Raw genomic sequence first — 19238 nt, 5'->3', positions numbered from 1 at the left:
GCCCGCCGCCCGCGCCCGGCCCGCCGCCGCTTCCCGTCACGTGGGGCGCCGCCCGGCGCCGGCGGAGGGCGGGAGCGCGGCCTGGCCGCCGCCCGGACCTCCCGCGCGTCAGGAACCCGCTCCGTGCCCGGCCCGGCAGGCCACCCCTCTTGGCCTCCGCTTCCTCCGGTGTGCAGGGATCACAACAGCGCCTGCCGGGGGCGGCGGTCGGAGGGTGAACTGAGTTAATTCCCGTGAAGCGCTCCCGACACTGCCTGGCCCGGGGTGGGTGTCCGGCCGCGTCAGCGCTGGCCGCTGTCGTTACCGTGCCTTCTCCTCGCCCACCGGCACGCAGGGCTTCGTGAAAACCCGGGCCTTGCCTGATTCGCTCGCCGCTCTAACACCAAAACAGGCCGGGCAGAGTGCAGGCTCCCGGGAAATACCTGCCGAATGAATGAATCAATCACTCCAGCCTGCCAGCCTGGGACTAGCTTGACCACGCTGTCACCTGACCAAGTCGGCCTTGAGCAGTTGACTTGCTGGTGGTGTTCCCTGTGGAATGAAATGTATTGCTGGGCATGAGCTGCCCGCCCCCAGGCCCACGCTAGTCCAGGGCCCCAGGGACTGAAAGGAATTCCCTGGGGGGAGCAATAGACTTGCATGATATACTTATTTAAGACGGGCGTCCTGGGACTATTTCACCCACTCCTTTTAGGAAAATCAATAGCTATTCCTTTGGGTCAAGCCACAATGAGGAATCCTCAGTTACCAGGAGTCCATGAACCTCTCTTCAGTATATAGTCAAAATCCAATTTCATGATGAAAAAATTAGAAAGCTCCTGTAAAGTTGTCAACGCTCCATTATTAGCATATAAAAGGCCAAATTTTCTTAGTGATTTCCCCGGACTTTAGAACCGCCAGTGACCTGTGGCCTCAGCTTTCTTCCAGCCCTTGTAGACTGAAAAACAAAGATGTTATCTAGGGCCAGCAGGCAGATAGTAGATTCTACTCTGTGGTATTCTGTCTCAAAGAGAGAAAAGCACTCCCCAAAAAAAGCTAAAGGATGGAAACAAAGAACCATCAAGAATTTATCTTCTGTGGCCTGTCCTCTACCGGCTTCCCTCATGTGACTTCATGTCTACACATATGTCCCATCCCCAGACAGCACTTCAGCCCTGACCCAGTGGAACCAGTGTCACTGCCTCAGCCTCCAGGTAAGGGACGCATTTCCCAGCAGTGTAGAGCTGTGAGCAGAGATTGTGCTTCAAGGGCAAACAGTAATGAATGGACTCTCAAGTCTAAGGAGGCTGACAGCCAGTGGAGCCAAGGAGCAGGAAGGCACCAGAACAAGCCCAGCCCAGTCTCTTCATTTTGCCCAGGCCCATGAAGGATGCGTGACTGGTCGTCAGCTAATCACTGGCCCGGCTGGGCCGAGAATCCACATTTGTCCTTTTCCATTTTAGTGCTCTACCATACCAACGGTCAGAGAACCGCCCAAAATTAGTTGCAGAGTGACATCTACTGACTGCCAGACATTGGGCTAAGGGCCCCACAGCGATGATCTCATTTAAGCCTCGCCATATCCTTATGAAGTGGGCACTATTAATTTCTCCATTTTACAGATGAGTTGATTGAGGCAAAGAGAAGCGAATGACTTGTCCCAAATTCCATGGTAGTAAGAACAGACAAGGATAAGAACCCAGAATTCAACAACACAGTGAATTTTTTTATCTATAAAATTAATTTCTATTGGTTGAATAGTACATGGAACATTTGTGTTCTGCTTTAAACAATCTAGGAGTGAACATGTGTATTAACAAAAAAAGAAGGAAAAAGATAATTCAGAAATAATTATTTCCTTTATGAAAGGGTTTACCATAGGATTCTTAAAAATGGCAAGCTCCACATGTGCACATTATTCCATCTAGAAACACTTGTTCTTCCCTGAACTTTCTGAGAAGTCTATTTCACATATGACAGGCACCTGTGTATAAATAATTATTCTATAAATGTGCAAATATCTGCATCAGGCTAATTCTAAATTCCTCATGTTGTTTCAATTGATTATCTTTAAGAAGAAATATCCAAGTCATGTTTTTCAAAGGAATTATTAATTTCACTTAATATTTATTAAATATCCCTTGGACCCATATTAAACATGTTAAGAGTATTTTACAGAATGTGAAAAAGATGTGTTCTAATAGATTAATGAAGATTAAGAGTTGAATAGATACAGCTGAATGCTTTAATAGTTGCCATCTACTCCCAAAACTTAACGTCCTCACACTCACACATGCTCACACTTACCCTGGGTTCTTCACTTCCTCACTGGCTGTAAGCTCCTGAGGGCAACAAGTGTATCTATCATGTTCTGGCTGTGTCTATCTGCATGTAGGAAGCACTCAACCAATTTTTTAAATTCCTGATGCTCAGTATTAATAAACTAAGTTATCTTTAAAGAGGTTATCTTTTAAAGATAAAGGCCACTAGTTATCTTTTAATGCTAAGATTCTCTTACTCTAATTCATAAGCTCTCTTTTTAAACGTACACATCTAGCACGTTTAGGTATTGTTTTACATGAGGTTAAGTAAAGAAAGGGTACATTTATGATTTTTTTAAGCAAACATAGCTTACTACTTGCCATGTTTTAAGAGCTGTTACATGTATTAGCTCATTTAATGATATATACACATATATTCATATACTTGTAATCTAGATGCAGTAAAATAAACTTTTTGAACTGTTACTCAAATCAATATTTCTTGAACAGCTCCTATGTGCCAAGTACTGTGGCAGAATCTGCTGGGGATATGAAACGAGGAAGACACAGCCCCTGACCTCAAGCAGCTCAATTTAGTGCAGTGGTTTATAAAGAATGACCGATAGTCAGTAGTATCAGCATCACCTCAGAACTTGTTAGCAATCGCATTCTCATGCCCCCACTCCAAACTTACTAAATCAGAAACTTTGGGGGTGGGCCCCAGCACACTTTTTTACAAGCTCTCCAGGTGACTCTAATGTTAACTTAATTTTGAGAACCACTGATTTAGTCAGGTATGTGGAAGAAACACCCACCTAACCAGATCCTAAAGAAAATAATGTGCTCTAGAGGTTTGGTGACAGTAGGGCTCAGTTAGGAAGTGCCCGAGGATCAGGAAAGGTTGAGTCACATTCCTTCAGCACACAATTACTGTTCTTACACTGGGTGCCAGGCACTGGGCTAGGTGCTCAGAACCCCAAGATGAAAGAGACACTGTTTCAAGGAGCTCATGAAAGAGGTGACCCATGACATGGGTTTTACAAGAAAGTCAGTAGTTCATGTATGAAAATGCATCTTTTTTATGATCTGATTGTAAAAGGAATGAAAAATGACAATAATAAAAAATGTAATCATTATCATTATGGTACTGAAGGTAGTTATTTGAAACTCAAAGCAGAACTGTGGTTATAAATAGCTAAAAACATGGGTCCAAAATGTGAATTGTTTTTTAAATTGTTACATTCACTTTGAAGTTCCTTAATTTTATTTATGCTCAGATATATTTTTGACAACTAATGATAAAATATTTATAACACAAATATCTTAAATATTACACTACCAACAATGGAATCAACACCCAAAGTTCTCAGTATATATTTTATGATTCATTGGTTCAATAACCATTTATTGAGTGCCTACTGAGTGCAAGCACTGTGCATGCTAGTGACCAAGTGGGAGATTCAAAGGAAATGTATGGCCCCCCACCCCAGAGGAACTCATAACCCAGTGAGGTGATGATCTCAGGCGGGGCAGTGCTGGTTGGTTTCCCTCAGCTTTATTCTTGTCAATTATATAAATAAAAATGTTAAGAAATAAAACCTCATGATCTTTGAGTGAAGGGAAAATTCTCATAATACTGGACTTAAGTTTATGGTTTCTATATAATACTCACGGATAATACTGTAGCAGGAATAAACTTTGGTCTACAAACTCAAATGTGTAACAAATAGAATTTTTTTTCTGTAACTAAGCTTTATGTCTATGTTGAGCCCCCACTCAGCCGCAGTGACAATAATCTTCTCGGTGGTCTAGGTTAGGGAATTTCTGATGTGCCAAGATGAGGAGAAGCTGGTGACGTCAGGTCCTCGCATCACTGGTCCCCACAAGGATTCCAAGACGTTCTCTGTCCCCTCGGGTGTTGGGTTTTCAGTCTTTTGGTTTGGATGCTGACAGGCCTGACCCCTCCAATCATGGTGGCTGCCAGGCCTGAGGGTCAGGATGTCTGTGGCTTCCCTGCCCTGTGATGTGGTAGCAATCTCTGTGAGGCTGCCCTTCTGCCTAGACATGTTTGAAGCATCACCTCAAAACTTATTAGAAATGCAAATTCTCCCCCCTACAACTTCCTTCACCAGAAACTCTGATTAAAACAGTAAGCAGAAGGCAAATTCTCCGAGGTTCCACTGTCCGAGGCTCTGCCCAGGATGGCCCCGGGGCAGGCATTAGCAAACAGTCTCTCCTTCCCTTGGAGAGGGGAGGGGTGTTAGAATCTTATTCTACTTGCTCCTCTCTCAATCTTGATTTTTTTTTTTTTCCTGCCTCAAGGGACACTCCTTCAATCCTGAGATTTTTGCTTCAGAGGCACCTAGAATTATCTTAATGGATTGAGCTGTAAGCGGGGAAGTACTTTTAGTTTTAAACTGAGAAGTACTGAGAGAAAAAAAGCACAACTCTTACCTGCCACACAACATTTTTGCTGATGAAGGAGCATGAGGCTTCAGGTGAGGTGACTGGTCCAGAAAACCACAGGGAATAAGCACACAGCAAGGAACTGTAACCACATTTTCAGACTCTTAAATGCAATTTTTTTTCCCACCTACACCACCATCCTGCCCCTCCTCTCTTTTGATGACAGTCAACAGGCTACGACAAATCTCAAGGCACACGCAACAGGGGAGGCACTTTACATACTAGAGCTCCAAGCTCACAACATCGTGAGGTGAAGTTATTTCCATTTCACAGGTGAGGAAGCTAAAGTGGGGAGATGTGAAGCATTTGTCCTAGGTGATTGCTGGAGCCAGGGTTAAAATCCAAGTCTGGGCCACCCCAGAGCCTGCCCTTTCTCTAACACTCTAGACTGCCTCCTATGACCGAAAACTTGCTGAGAACCAGCTACCAGTTATTAAGTACCTACTCTGTACCGAGTGTGTTATATAATCTCTACTCCTTTGATAATTCTTCAGGCAAGGTGTTAGCACAGCATTTTTCTGATGAGAAGACTGAGGCTGAGAGACTTGAGTCACTTACTCAAGGTCTTAGTGCAGCAGAACAAAATTTGAACTGAGGTCTAGCTTTCAAGTCCAGGCTCCTTCTAAGGCAGCTGCTTTTGCCACTAAAACAATGTGCCTTCTAGTGAAGGAAATGGGGATAATACCAGTCACACTAATTTCACTATTGTTATGAAAATCAAATCAGATCTGGATATTGAATACCACGATGCTAACACTATTAAGTTGATACACAACTCCAAATTAGGACATCCAAAGACTTGGATCAGTTCAGTTCTAAATCTCTCTATTCAGTTTTGGGCAATGAAACTATTTCATTTACTCTCTTTCAGATCAGCTTCCTTAGCACTAAAATGAAAGAACTGGACTGAGTAACTTTTAAGTTTCCACCCAGCTCTGAAATTCAATTTCTAGATAAAGTATCATATACATAAAAGATTAAGAAAAATTCCAAAACACCTGTCAGCTTTGTCTTTTTGATTTAGCATCTTACTTATTTTCCAACACTCTTTCAAGATTTATCTTTTGGCATCCTCAGAGAGGTTCATATTTTTGTAGACACTGCAATAATTTCCAATAAAACGACACAGCACAGAGGACGCAAACAATAAGCATTTAGAACATGTCTGCAAGTTTAAGTTTTAGTTGTGCAAAATATTTTGGGATGTGTATCTCTTCCACAAAAGATGAAAGTAGAAAAGATTTCTTAGTAAATTAATTACCAAGGATTAGATCATAACTGACACCTACAATTTGTTTAAACTATAACTGTTACTTCATCGTAGCTGTAAGTGCAGAGAAAATGTACTTGAACGTCAGTGTTGCTACTTCTCATTCTCTGATCTTGAGCAAATCGTCTCTCTGCTTGTTTCCTCACCTGAAAAATAAGCGTTCTCGTATTATAGACCTGATAGGGCTGTTCTGAGGAATGAGATAAGCCATATCAAATACAGTACCTGGCACACAGTAAATGTCTAACAAACGTTTGGCTATTGTCACCGTCGTTTCTGTCGGTAATTATTTTCATATGTGAGCAAGTCAGTTCAGAGTATTATTTCAACAAATACTTGAGCGCCTACTACGTGCCAGGCGCTGGGGTTACAGGGAATTAAAGTCCCTGGCCTTACATCACGTTGAAGGAGGATTAGGAGACAAACGATACACAGGTTAAAATAAGAACACCAAAAGAATTTCAGACGTGACAAGCGCCCTATTTGGGGTAAGGTCTATCTGCCTTCCCCGCCTCTCCCCCGCGAGGCTGCCCTGAGGCTCCCTTTGGCCTCCGCCCTGAGGTACCCTTTGGCCTCTGCCATTGGACGTCACTGGAGCGCGACCAATCGTGGCCGGCTCTGTGAACTTCGTTTTTCCCTTTCTGCCTGCAAGACTTGAAATGCCAGTGGTTTCCTGGGCAGACACTCCTTTCCCTTCCTTCGTTCTCCCCGGGAGTATTCCCCCGCCAGAGCCAGCCCGGTACCCCACCTTGCGAGAAAGTAGGAGCACGACGCGCGGCGCACCCAGACTGACGACACCCCCGAGTCCCCGCCCACTACGTCACTTCCGGGACGCTTCCTTCGCGGAGGCTTGTGGGTAGCTGGCCGGGGTCTCCTGGCGACGACGATGGCGGGGGATGTGGGCGGTCGCAGCTGCACGGATTCGGAGCTGCTGCTGCACCCGGAGCTGCTGTCCCAAGAGTTCCTTCTCCTCACCCTGGAGCAGGTCGGGCGCGCCGGGGCGGGTGGGCCTGCCGGGAGACGGGCTCGGACCTGAGCTCGCCCCCAGTAATCCTCGGTGGCGGTGGACACACCCGCCGCCGTCGCTCCTCCCGCTCGGATTGTGCCCCGCTCGACCCCACACACACCGACCGGGTCTCCCCACGCCCCTATCCGGAAAAGAGACGTCCATAGAATATCAGGAATTCCCGGGAATTAGGACTTATCTTTTTGGGTCCTTGATGGCTCGGAAAGAGGAGTCCTGGGCGACCCCTGCGGCCGTATGTAAGTAAGGGCCTGGGGAAGCGAGGGACTCGTTAGAATAGCGATGAGGAGGGGTAGTCATCCGGGACTGTCAGGGCCGGAAAGCATCGGAGACGTCGCTCGTTCTCCACACTCTCACCTCGTTTGAAGATGAGGAAACTGAGTCCCAGAGAGGTGGAGTGACTTGTTGAAGGTGATACTAACGGTGAATGGTGCAGCCAGGAGGGCAACTCAGGGCTCCTGGCTCTTTTTCAGTTGATGTGGCCTCTGATAGTAGAAGAAGACAGTACTAAGATTAAAGTGGCAGAGAAGTACTGAAAGTTTCCTTGGGGTGTTATGTAGCGTATTTTGTTGTTTTCCCGTCAGTACTCTAATTTCCTCAAGCCCTATTGTGGCTTATTTTAGTGATGTCAGTTACCTTTTACCTGTGGTTCTGAAACTTTTTAGGTACATCAGAATCACCCCAGGGCTTGTTAAAACACTGCTGGGGTCCCTCCCGAGTTTGTGATTCAGTAGGTCTGGGATGTGGCCTGAAAATTTGCATTTTTCACAAGGTCTTGCTGCTGGTCCAGGGACCACATTTTGCGGAGAACCACTGCTCTGGAGCAGTGTTTTCTCTAATATGCCTATGAATTCTGTGGGAGTGTTGTCTAAGAGAATCCCCAGGGTATCTCCATACCTCTGAGTAAGTACAGGGTGAAAATTGGTAATAAACGATGGTCTGGTATAAGAGAGAAAATAAGTAAAATTTGTGTTTTCAAATTTTGAAGGAAAAAAAGTAATTGGGATAACTTTATCAGAGGACATAAATTGAATTTGTTTTGTCAGTTCTACTAAATGCAAATATTTCCAGGCCTTTCTGAATTGCAGTTGAAGAGCCCATAATCTCATTTCCATTCTTATTTTCCTTCCTAAATCCAAACTCTATATCCATAACTACTCTTGTGCCTTATGCTATATGTTTTCCGGGATGTTGAGGACAAATTGGAAAATGAGGGAGAATGAGGTGATTTAGGTAGGGATGATTGGACAATGCCTGGAAGCTACTTGAAAGGACTGGTGAAAACATGAGGGGCAAGTTGTTCTAATGAGGTACTGTTATCAGTATGGTCATCAGTAAGGGGACTGCAGTTTCCATTTGAAATCTTAGTTAACTTCAATTTGAGAAGCACATTAGAGAAACGTGGGAAATAATATACAGGGTGAGGTCTCCAGCCTACTAATCTGATCATGATAGTAACACTCTAGATAGCTTTTTGACAGAATGTAGTGACTGTTATCATTGTTAGTTTTCTTTTGTCTGGTTTCCCCAGGCAGTTCCCCGTTTTCACTTCCCTTGATGGATTAGGATGATGCTGCTAGAAATGGTCTTCATGCCTGGTACGTTGTCTGAGCAGTTGTGGACAGCAGTCCTTGTCACACTGAGGGCATGTGACCGTTGTCTTTAAGATGAGGCTGAACCTAATATTTGCAGAGCTTAACCTATTTATAATACTGTTTCTTGCAGTACCATTTAGGATTCTTAAATGTGTGTCTAATTGCAAAAATTGTTTTATAATTCGTTATTTAAGCAGTGATGTTTTACCCTATTAGGTAGGTAGTTGTTAGTTATTAAAATGAAGGATGTTGTTTTGAAATTATGTTTGTTTCCTTTTCCACAGAAGAGCATAGCTGTTGAAAATGATGTGAGAATGAACAAAGACAGTCTTGCTGATCTTTATGTCCAGCATGCAATACCATTGCCTCAGAGAGATTTGCCAAAGAATAGATGGGGGAAAATGATGGAAAAGAAAAGAGAACAACATGAGATAAAAAATGAAACTAAAAGGTACTTTTCAGTGGTTCTGGTTTTCATCTTACCTCACATATGACTAAACAATTTTGCTTTTCTTTTCTTCTCTAGGTAAACTTAAGTAAAAAAAAAAAAATTCCTTTACTCCATAACTATTGAGCATCAGGGACTGTGCTTATAGCAGTGAATAAAACTGACAAAATCCCCTGCTCATATTTTAATTGGGAGAAACATAATAGAAAAGTTAAGTGAAATACATGGTATGTTACACAGTGATAAATGCTAAGGAGAAAAGTAAAACACGGAGAAGGATTACAATTTTAAGTAGAGTGGCCAGGATCAACCTCGCCAAGAAATGACTATTCTGTAGAGAGAAAGTAGAGAGCAAGCTTGAGTTCCAGGCAGAATACAAGAGCCTGGGTCAGGAGTGTGCCCATCATATACCAAGGATAGCCAGGAGGCCCTGGAGGCTTGGAGTGGAGAGTAGGGGAAAGAGGTTGATTGGAGGTGAGTGGGGGAGATTGTTTGTCACATCATATAAAGCTTTGTAAGTCATTGTAAGGATTTTGGCTTTGCTTTGAGATGGGAAGGCATTGAGGATTTTGAGCAGAGCGATGACACCATATGATGACATTTTAGCAGGCTCACTCTGGCTGCTGACCTGAGAAGTGATGTAAGGTGCGGGGAGGGGAACAGGGAAACCAATTAGGAGGTTGTGCTGTAATCCAGGCAATAGATGGTGGTGACCTTGACTGAGGTAGAGGACTTGGTAAGAAGTAGTTGGGTTCTGGGTATATTTTGGAGGTGGAGCCAACAAAAGTTGCTGAATTGTGAGAAAAAAGTGGAGTCAAGTAAAACTTGAAGGTCTGAATAATACAGAAATGAAGAGACCGTCATATAGCTTCAGGTACACTATTGAAAATTTTTAAATTTCAGAAAATTTTTATAAAACCACAAGCAAATGAATTTCCTTTTTTAAAGAAAGTTACATTTGATTTATTAGTGTATTTGGTAAGTTAATGAGAACAAAGTGTCCTAAAATCCCTAAGTGGGCTAGTTGTTTCTTTTCCTGTATATATTTTATCACAAATGGGTGCTGTTGATTAATTACTGCATTTCTTTTTAGAGCCTTCTGTTTGTAAGGTGCTGTCAGAGGCAGTGCACTAGAGAGTGGGAGAAATGGAGTGAGAGGGTGGGGGTGAGGGAGAGCACTAGCTCTGAGTTGGTTAGTGGTTTTAACCTCTAGTTATGAAGAAAAACTCATGCTTAATAGGGAGATTACTCCCCAAATAGGAGAATAGTTGAGGAATACAACATGGATGCTTATAGTCTTTTGGAAAATAAATACATGTACAGTCTCACCTTTGATCAGGAACATGTTCAGTTCAGATTGAGCGTCATTTTAGCTTGATGGTTCCATATTGGTACAGGCTATGTATTAGTGTTAACTTTCATAAATCTATGCTGTATATATCTTAATTTACTTTTCTAGGCTCTTATTAAGGCAGTATTTTCTTCTTGATCCACACATTTAAGCACATTGTCCTTTCAGTACTGTTATACTTCATACGACAATCCCTTTTAGTCCCTCGATAGCATTTTGGAAAGGATCTTTGGCTCTGTTTTAAAAAATCACAATTTGACTCTTGAATCAGAACATTAAAGCTGGAGGGATCTAAGCGATCATCAGGTATTGTTGAATCGCTTATTTATTTATCTGTGGAGGAACTGAGCTCCAGAGCAGTGTTGTGACGTGCCCAAGGTCACAGAGAGCTGGACAGATCCTTAGTGCAGGGCTTCTCAAACTTCAGTGTGCCTCTCGAACCTTAGATTGAACTCTCACAACTGGTGTGGCCTGCTCTCAGGCCCTCTGTTGCCCTTCTGCAGTGCTGGTGGGTGCACAGTGAGCTTATTTTTCATCTACCAAATGATGTTCAGAGTGACCCAAGAATTGATGAGTTTGGCGAATCACCTAGAATCTGGTTACAATGCAGATTCTGAATCGGTACAGGTTGAAGCCTCAGAGTCTGCATTTCTTAACAACTCCCAAGATGATACTCACGCTGCTGGTTCCTGGACCACACTGTGAGTAGCAAGACTGAAGGGTTCTTCCTAATAACTGGCTGCTCAAGTTCTTTTAACAGGCCTAATTAAAAGGTTTTTTCCATGAACTATTCTGTTGTTTCACTTGAGGTATAATGATAAATGAATGCTTTTATTATTTATCTTTACCATGAAGAGTGGAAATTAGGTTTTCAGAAGCTAAGTGCGAAGATTTGCCACATTTTAAAATTAAAATTTTACAAATGTTACAGTTACAGTTAGTTTAGCAAATGCCTTGGCTTTAGAGACCTTTAGTGAATGAAAATAGAATATTCTGCCGCATTGTTTGTAGACTATCACTGTGGTAGTCTTGGTATAGTTTTATAGTTTATTATACTTTCTAAATAATAATTGACACAGTCAAGATAACCCTATCAATAGGATGGTAATTTTTAAAAATTAAAAAAATTTTTTTTTAGTTACTAGGAAGAAATCCTGTTTTGAGTTCTAAGGTTGGTTGGTTGATTGATGGTTTAAAAGTAATTGTATCTTGTGTATACATTAAAACTAAATTTACATTTCTTGTCAATAAATATTTTAAACTTCAAAGCACTAGAAAATTATCGTTTCACTTAGGGTGAACAGAAAATTATATTTCCAGTAGTCCTACATACAGTAGATTAGTCTTATCGGTAAATCGTTTGTGGTCACTGTTTGTTTTAGTTTGGGTTTCAGTGAACTGGTTTGCCATTCCAGATGGTCTTTTTCATGAATGCATCTCATTGGTTTCAGGAGTGGCGCTGTGGGCGGGTTAAGGAAAAGACCCCTCATTGTGTTTGATGGAAGTTCAACAAGTACAAGCATAAAAGTGAAAAAGACAGAGGATGGACATAACGATCGACTCGAGCCTCCCGCTCAGGCAAGCTTTACCAGTAATGCCTTTCGAAAATTATCAAATTCCTCTTCAAGTGTTTCACCCCTAATTTTGTCTTCCAATTTGCCTGTGAACAATAAAATGGAACACAATAATAATGACACTAAACAGAACCATGACTTAACGCATAGGAAAAGCTCTTCGGGCGCTGTGAAGTCACCACCTTTGTCCCCTGTTGGAACTACTCCGGTGAAATTAAAGCGAGCTGCTCCTAAGGAAGAAGCCGAGGCTGTGGTGAGTATGGGGTGGTTTCCATCCTGAGAAGAGAGATGAATGAAATTTCTGAGCAGTTGGCCTCATAGCTGAGGTGGGTCAGCTATGCTACTGAACTTGAACCCTTAAATGATCTGTTTTATTTTACATCTCATTTCTCATCTCATTTCTCAGTGTTTGAACCCCAGAATTTTAAAATCCCTGATGATAAGCCCCTGCTTTTTAAAATGCACTTAATTTATTTCTGCTTAAAATGTGTAAAGAGAGAGAGTCTCTTAGGCGCTTTTCCTAGATTTTCTCATTTAGATCCTTTAACATCTTGGAACTAAAAGAGAGGAATATTCCTTTGTTAGCGAGGCTCAGAATGTTAAGTAATTTGTCCAGGTTCACACATTTATTAAGTAGCATTTTAGAGCTTGACCTTAAGTCTGTCTGTTTTGCACTTACCTTAAAACCACACGAGAATCTTCAGGACTGACCACTTGCTTCCCCTACGCCTCAAATGTTCCTATCTTTGGAAGGATAGAGGAAGTTTGGGGGAATCCGCTACGTTGTGTTCTACTGTACATTTACAGTTACCTTTGTGGAAAGGAGGAGGAGGGTGTCGGATAAGAGTAGGAAGAATAATTCAGACCTCAAATATTGCAATGAGAAGGAGCTTCAAGGATTTTTTTTCAGTCTCTTAAAAAGCATTTTTCTACCCAAGGGGATTTTACTCTTTTAGTGAGGTATGATATTTTTTCTTTTAATCTTTTCTGGTATTGATCTTGGATTGTGAGGTTGAGGGAGGAGATGGGCTAGGCAAGGAGGAAGCAGATCTGGAGCAGTCAGTGGTTCTTAACTGAATGTGAAGCCGGGTACCTGAGGGTTACTGTAGATATTCAATAAGAACATGATTGCATTTTAACCTTGTTCCCAACACAGACATAGATGAATCTTGTGAATTTGCTGTTTTCTTGTTGAACTTGAGGGGTGACACGAGTCTCGAGGATTTGTGAGTTTGTTTTGCAGAAGAAAGAGAATGCCTTCGGGAAGATCATGATCACTGGCTGGCCAGCCCCCAGCAGCCCTTGCAGATTGCACAGAAGGCTTATCGGGAGTGACCCCTTTGTTTCTCTGAAGCTCCTCCTGCCAAGCCCCTTAGTTCTATAAAACCCCCCTGCTTTCTGCTCTTGTTAAGGCAGATTTGAGGGAACCCATGCTCCTACCTTCTCGTCTTGGCCAACTCAAATGGGGCCTTTCTCCATCTCCAAGCATTGATGTCTCAGTGTTTGGCTTGCTGTGCATCCGGCACATGAACTTCAGATTAAGAGGTTCCAAATCAAGTGCACCTTAGGATCACCTGGAGGAGCTTCCAAAAAACCCAAACAGAAGTCAGAGCCTCATCTCTGCCACCTGCTTGGATTTTGATTTAATTGGTTCTGGGATCAGGGCCAGGCTTGGGCATGTTTGTTAGTGCCCTGGGTGATTCTAATATGCAAACATTTGAAAACCACAGCTCGAAGAATGGGAGCCAGGGGAGGATAGCTTTTTTTCCTCGTCTCCTAAAATTTTTTCCCACCAGATGGCAGCAGTGATCTACCATTCATATGTTAGTAGTAAACCTTGGTGGTTTAAAACGTCCATTTCAGGGGCCGTCCCTGTGGCTTAGTGGTTGGGTGCGGGCGCTCCGCTCCTGGCAGCCTGGGTTCGGATCCCGGGCGCGTACCGACGCACCTCTTCTCCGGCCATGCTGAGGTGGCGTCCCACATACAGTAAGTAGAAGGATGTGCAGCTATGACATACAACTATCTATTGGGGCTTTGGGGAGAAAAAGGGAAAAAAAGGAGGAGGATTGGCAATAGATGTTAGCTCAGGGCCGGTCTTCCTCAGCAAAAAGAGTTAGCTCAGGGTTGATCTTCCTCACCAAAAAAAACCATCCATTTCAGTTATTCTCTGATATTTCTGTAAGTATAAACTGATTTCTCTTCGTGTCTTTCAGAATAACCTGAAGCCCCCAGAAGCAAAGAGGAAGATACAACATGTTACATGGCCATGAAGGAAAGTTTCCAAAAATGTAAATATAACTGTAACTAGTTTTTCAAACATGTTCACACACATTGACAGTATTTACAGAGATCCTGATTGTTATGGAATTTTCTTAAGAGATTTAAAATTACGTTCAAAAAAATAGTCTTGTCTTTCCTTTCTTCCTTCCCTCTCTTCCTTTTTTAAAAAAATTATTGCCTTTCATGCCCTGATTAGGAAAGAATTTTTTTTTAAATGAATGGCTTAGTATAAGTCTTTTATATTGACCCTAGTCAAATCATTAGCTGCAAGTCTGGTCCAAAGCATCTGATGAATTTCAGGAATTATCCTCATTAGTCTATTTTAGTCTTTGGGGGAATTTGAGATTTTTTAAAAACTCAAATATTTTAGTAGTTCACAATTTTTATTTCTTTTCCCAAGCAAAAGAATATAACAGTTCCTCACGATATTTTAGCAAATACTGCCAAACTCATCCTCAAGGTTCACCAAGAAAAGCATATGTATAGTGCTGCCAATAACCTGTTCAGAATATATGGATAAAATTGCTGTTCTTTAAGTGCTTGCATTGCTTCTTCCCGTAAAAATCAGGAGAGAAATCAGTGCTTGCTATTGCTTCTTTCCTTGAAGTCGTAATAGAATTGATTTATTCTGAGTTGACTGGTCAGTCTTGACCCTGGTCCACCCTTGAGAATATTCTTGTCATGCAGCAGCCCTCCCTACTCTTTTCATGAGCAGTCTGTGATCTCACTCTGTGAGCTCAGGTGTCACTCCCTCCTAGGAGCTTACTCTTCCCTGAAGCTAACTGTAAAATCTTTGGGTGAAGTAATCATGTTAGAAGTGGTACCCGATGGCAGGAAGTTTAGAGACTTGGAAGAGGGGGGATAGAATTCTAGAACTTAAGAGAGTCCAGGGAGTATGGCAGTGACGGGGAAAACTCAGCGTGATCTGGAGTAGGCAGAGAGGAGATGCTGAAGTCAGAAGTCAGCACAGAGTGATGGCGTAGAAGTGTGCCAGCTGGACGGGGCTCCCTGCTGGTGTAGTATGGACAGCTTCCCACAGGGCTGTCACACACAGAAGTATCTGGTAAGGTTTTGTGTTTGTGTTAAATTGGTATTCTCATTCCACTTGTATAATGAAAGTCAGTGGGAAAATAGGGTACACCTTTTATTCATGAGTTCTAGTGTCCACTTTTCTGCTATATATTTCTAACCAAGTGCAAAGGATAGTTTATACTTTGTCCCTTGTATGATTGATCTTCAGATTGGGGTTTGCCTTTTCAATACTTTTTAGAGGAGTCTCATTCTTCTTTTGATTTGTTCAAATAAGCATTTTAGTTCAGCTATTCAATAGCCTTACAAAAAATTAATTCAGCCTTGCTGGTAAGTACTGTACTAAAACTCTAACCCTGTAGTTTTTAGCCATTCTGCCTTTATCCAGACTGTAAATTTGTACACATAAGACAAAATTGATACACACTAAGTGTTGCTAAATTGTTAATGTTATAGTAAATTGTTAAATATATAGTTATCTGCAGGGCTGATACGTGTAATATTGTTGAAGGACAACTGTGATCCTATACATAATTGTATGTTAAGGGAGATTTTAAAAGTGCAGATTTTAGGGTAGAATGACAAATTATATTTGGTTGTCCCCTCTGCTTCCATCTGCATTTCTCTCTCAGTTAAGAGAGAGTTAGCATTTGACAGTTTTAAGTCAGTGGAAACTTATTTTTAGTTACTCAATAAAAGTAATTTTTAATTTGTATATTTAACTTACAGAGTAGGTTGGTAATAACAGCTGAACTGTGTAACATTGTTGCTTCAAATTGAAGTTTATATTATGAACACTCAGAATCAATGCTCATATAGCAGCATATTATTGAGCTATTTTGAGTTTGAAATGTGGAGAAGCACTAAACCATGTACTTTGTATTATATAATACCTACATCTTAGCGTGCTGTGCCTTCTCGAGGTGTATAGATGCAGCTTGTCCTGATATGTCTTTCTCCACATAATGAAGCCTGCTGAGTGATTGGACTCTGAAGCAGAAGTGTTGGGAATCCTATGTTTTGAAGTGTTGCTTTGGTGTGCTTTAAAGGTTAGAAGGACTTGATTTGAATGGTGAACAACTTTGGAATACTCTTTGCTTGTAACCTGGGTTAATATTGTTGCTCTTGATTCTCTATTCCAGTAAAGCCAGCTTTTCTTATTATTGGGGTAGGCAGGTGATTGACATTAGAGTCAGTAGGTGGCTTCTGAGATGTAGTTACAGGCACTTGACCACTTCCTGCCATTTGCAGGTGGTCTTGTTCTTTTCTTTCTCTCTCTTTGGTTCCCTGTTTTCCTTTTTCTTATCCTCTTTTCCCATATTTTTCCTCCTTTCTGTAGAGCCTAAGCTTTAGGCTTAGGTTTGCAGGTCATACTGCTTGGCCCTTCTCATTCCCTGAGGAATGAGAGGCTGACCCCCAATCCTCTTACATTTGAGGGATCATAGACTGCTGTGTGAATTCTGGAAAGTCTCAAGACTCTGCAGCACCCAGGCGCTCAGTTGCTTCCCAGTGGCTGTAAAGGCAGCACAGTTTACCAAAATAGCTTTTATTACCTAGACAGCTACCAGGCACTTTGGAAAGTGGGTTCAGCTACTGCTAGGAGGCCATAATATTTTTGCTAGTATTAAAATTCTTCAGAATTTTCATTATTATTTGAAATAATATTTTGGTTGATGTAAGTTTTGAGAGATGATTCTAAAACTGATCTAGCGACTCATTCAATAGCAATGACGTTTTTAAAACTTACATTAAGTGAAACTGCCAGTAGATTAAATCATATGTAAGAGCTTCCTCTATTTACTACTGCGGAACTTCAGTAATTTTTAGAGGCTACAAAATGGTCAAGACGTTTTTAAGTGTGCTCTTTTATTAAATGCTTGTGCAGGTTTTGTAATTCAGTACAGAAAGTTTAACCTTGTAATGTACATTTTTGTATGTAAAAAGTCTTTTAAGTAGCCTTATCCTTATTTAAATAAACTGAATAAAATTATTGAGTAGGTCTGTCATTCCTAAAAAAATAAAGTGGAAAAGTACTCTGTAATGACTTGATCTCTCTTTATTTGAGCAAACGGTATCAAACAGTGTTATTCTGTATAGCACGGCCTTCTGTACTTGGATTGATTGGGATCAGGGTCAGGCGTGACCCCAGTAGTTCAGCCACATCTTGGGGCCCCTGCTGTGAAGTGGTGGGTGCTAGAGTGGCCTGGGGTTTGGGATATCCTGACACTACAGGGGCTAACATGTTGATTGCCACTATGCGTTGAGGGATGGAAATGGACAACCCCCGAACCTTATCCCCTCTAAGCTTTCTTAACAAAGGGTGACAAACCAGTTGAGGGATTATTTGTGTTTGGGGTGATCTTAAAAAAGTTAATTTCTAAACGGGTATCTTAATATTGGAGACTGAAGCTCTAAACTGACTAACTTGGAAAAGCCTGGAGTAACCTTCTACCTTGAACTTAAAAAGTAGATCCTTCATTTTTTGTCTGGACAAAAGAGACAAAATCTTATTTCCATTTAGATTGTTTTTGCTAAAGTGCTTTTTAGTAACTGAAGTGCTGTACTCTGTCAGTTATTATTAAACTTGGTTGTCTTCCCTATTGTGGCAGAAAAAATAAAGATGCGAATTAATTAAGTTCCTGCTCAATGAAATAATGGATAATCATAATGACAAACAAATCAAACCGAGTCATGAAATAGTGAGGGATGGGGAAGGTAGGGTGAGGAGCTACTTTAAATATAGTGGTTAGGAAAGGCCTCTTCGAAGAGATTATATTTTGGGGAAAATAGTTATGGAAAGTTTTCAGGAGAAGCATCCTACGTGTGATAGATTTTAAATGGCTACATATTCTTTGTTGCTCCTCCCATCCAAGGTGGAGTCTGTTTCCCACCACTTGACTATGGACTGGCCTTGTAATTCACTTTGATCAAATGAATGCTCCTGCTCTTACTCTTGGACGCCTGCTGCAGCCATGCGAAAGAGCCAGCTAGAAAAACATGTCCCAGCCAACAGCCAGCACCAACCACCAGAGATGTGACTGTTAGTCACCCATCCCCACTCTAGCTGCCAGGTGACTGTGGCTGCACGAGTGTCCCAGGTGAGACCAGCCCAAAGAGCTGACTCAGAATCCTGAGCAAATAGAATGGGGGTTGTATTCAGCCACTAAGTGTTGGGGATGGTTTGCTATCCAACACTGGATAACCAAGATACCAGACAAGGGCAAAGGGAAACCCCTGAGGCTGTTAGAACAGAAAAACTGATGTACCTCAGATCAGTGAGACAGCGGGGAGGGTCATATAAAATCAAGTCAGAGAAGATAGGCAGGAGCAGGTGGTGTGGGATCTTATGTAGGCTTTGGATTTGATTCTAAGAGCAGTTGGAAGCTGTTAACTGTGGTCAGGCTTAACCAAGTGTTCAGTTTAGTCAAAAGACAGAAATAAGACTAATTAAATAAGTGTGTAACAGCCCTAAACATTTTTTTCTCTAGTAAAATGATCCCAGTTTTTTTTTAGCCTATTTGAACTAAAATATTTATATTTCTTTGACAAATAATTAAACCTTAGAAGGCTATAAAGTACCAGTAAGAGATATTTTTTATAACTATAACGACACCGTATCTAGCTAAGCCTTCTGTTATGTCTATTCTGCCCTGCTGTATAGTTTTTTAAAATAAACCTTTAAAAAATAAAGCTTTTAGGGAAGTTTTAGAGTTATAGAAAGTGCTGAGGTAGTCGAGTTTCCATGTACTACACACCGGCTTCCTCTATTACTCATATACGTTGGTATGGTACGTTTATTGAAGTGAATCAATACCGGTATGTTATTCGTAGATGAAGTTCATAACTTTATTCAGATTTCCTTAGTTTTTATCTAATGTCCTTTTTCTGTCCCAGGATCCCATTCAGGCTACCACCTTACATTTAGTCATCATACCTCCTTAGACTCATCTTGGCTATGACA

The 19238-nt window shown here is 41.7% G+C and overlaps 1 protein-coding gene across 2 annotated transcripts; it reads left to right on the top strand.

Annotated features, from left to right (window-relative positions):
* Positions 1-6827: 6827 nt before the first annotated feature.
* On the top strand, positions 6828-18623 carry C40H2orf49 (chromosome 40 C2orf49 homolog). Of its 2 annotated transcripts, XM_058534374.1 has the most exons (5): positions 6828-6961; positions 8880-9046; positions 11846-11972; positions 12119-12221; positions 14182-18623. In XM_058534374.1, exons 1-4 carry the CDS (start codon positions 6863-6865, stop codon positions 12200-12202), a joined length of 477 nt encoding a protein of 158 aa, XP_058390357.1. In that variant the 5' UTR covers positions 6828-6862; the 3' UTR covers positions 12203-12221; positions 14182-18623. The 2 variants fall into 2 exon arrangements, with proteins under 2 accessions (XP_058390357.1, XP_058390356.1); XM_058534373.1 differs by having other exon boundaries at positions 6830-6961; positions 11846-12221; positions 14182-18622.
* The last annotated feature ends 615 nt before the right edge of the window (positions 18624-19238 follow it).

Source organism: Diceros bicornis, chromosome 40 (genome assembly GCF_020826845.1).
Source record: "Diceros bicornis minor isolate mBicDic1 chromosome 40, mDicBic1.mat.cur, whole genome shotgun sequence".
Taxonomy (NCBI): Eukaryota; Metazoa; Chordata; class Mammalia; order Perissodactyla; family Rhinocerotidae; genus Diceros; species Diceros bicornis.
This window is presented reverse-complemented; position numbering and strand designations above follow the sequence as displayed.

Coding starts and splice junctions, on each gene's coding strand:
- C40H2orf49 (XM_058534373.1), top strand. CDS start 6,863: ATGGCGGGGGATGTGGGCGGTCGCAGCTGCACGGATTCGGAGCTGCTG. Junction 6,962..8,879: donor TTCTCCTCACCCTGGAGCAG/GTCGGGCGCGCC, acceptor CCTTTTCCACAG/AAGAGCATAGCTGTTGAAAA. Junction 12,222..14,181: donor AGGAAGAAGCCGAGGCTGTG/GTGAGTATGGGG, acceptor CGTGTCTTTCAG/AATAACCTGAAGCCCCCAGA.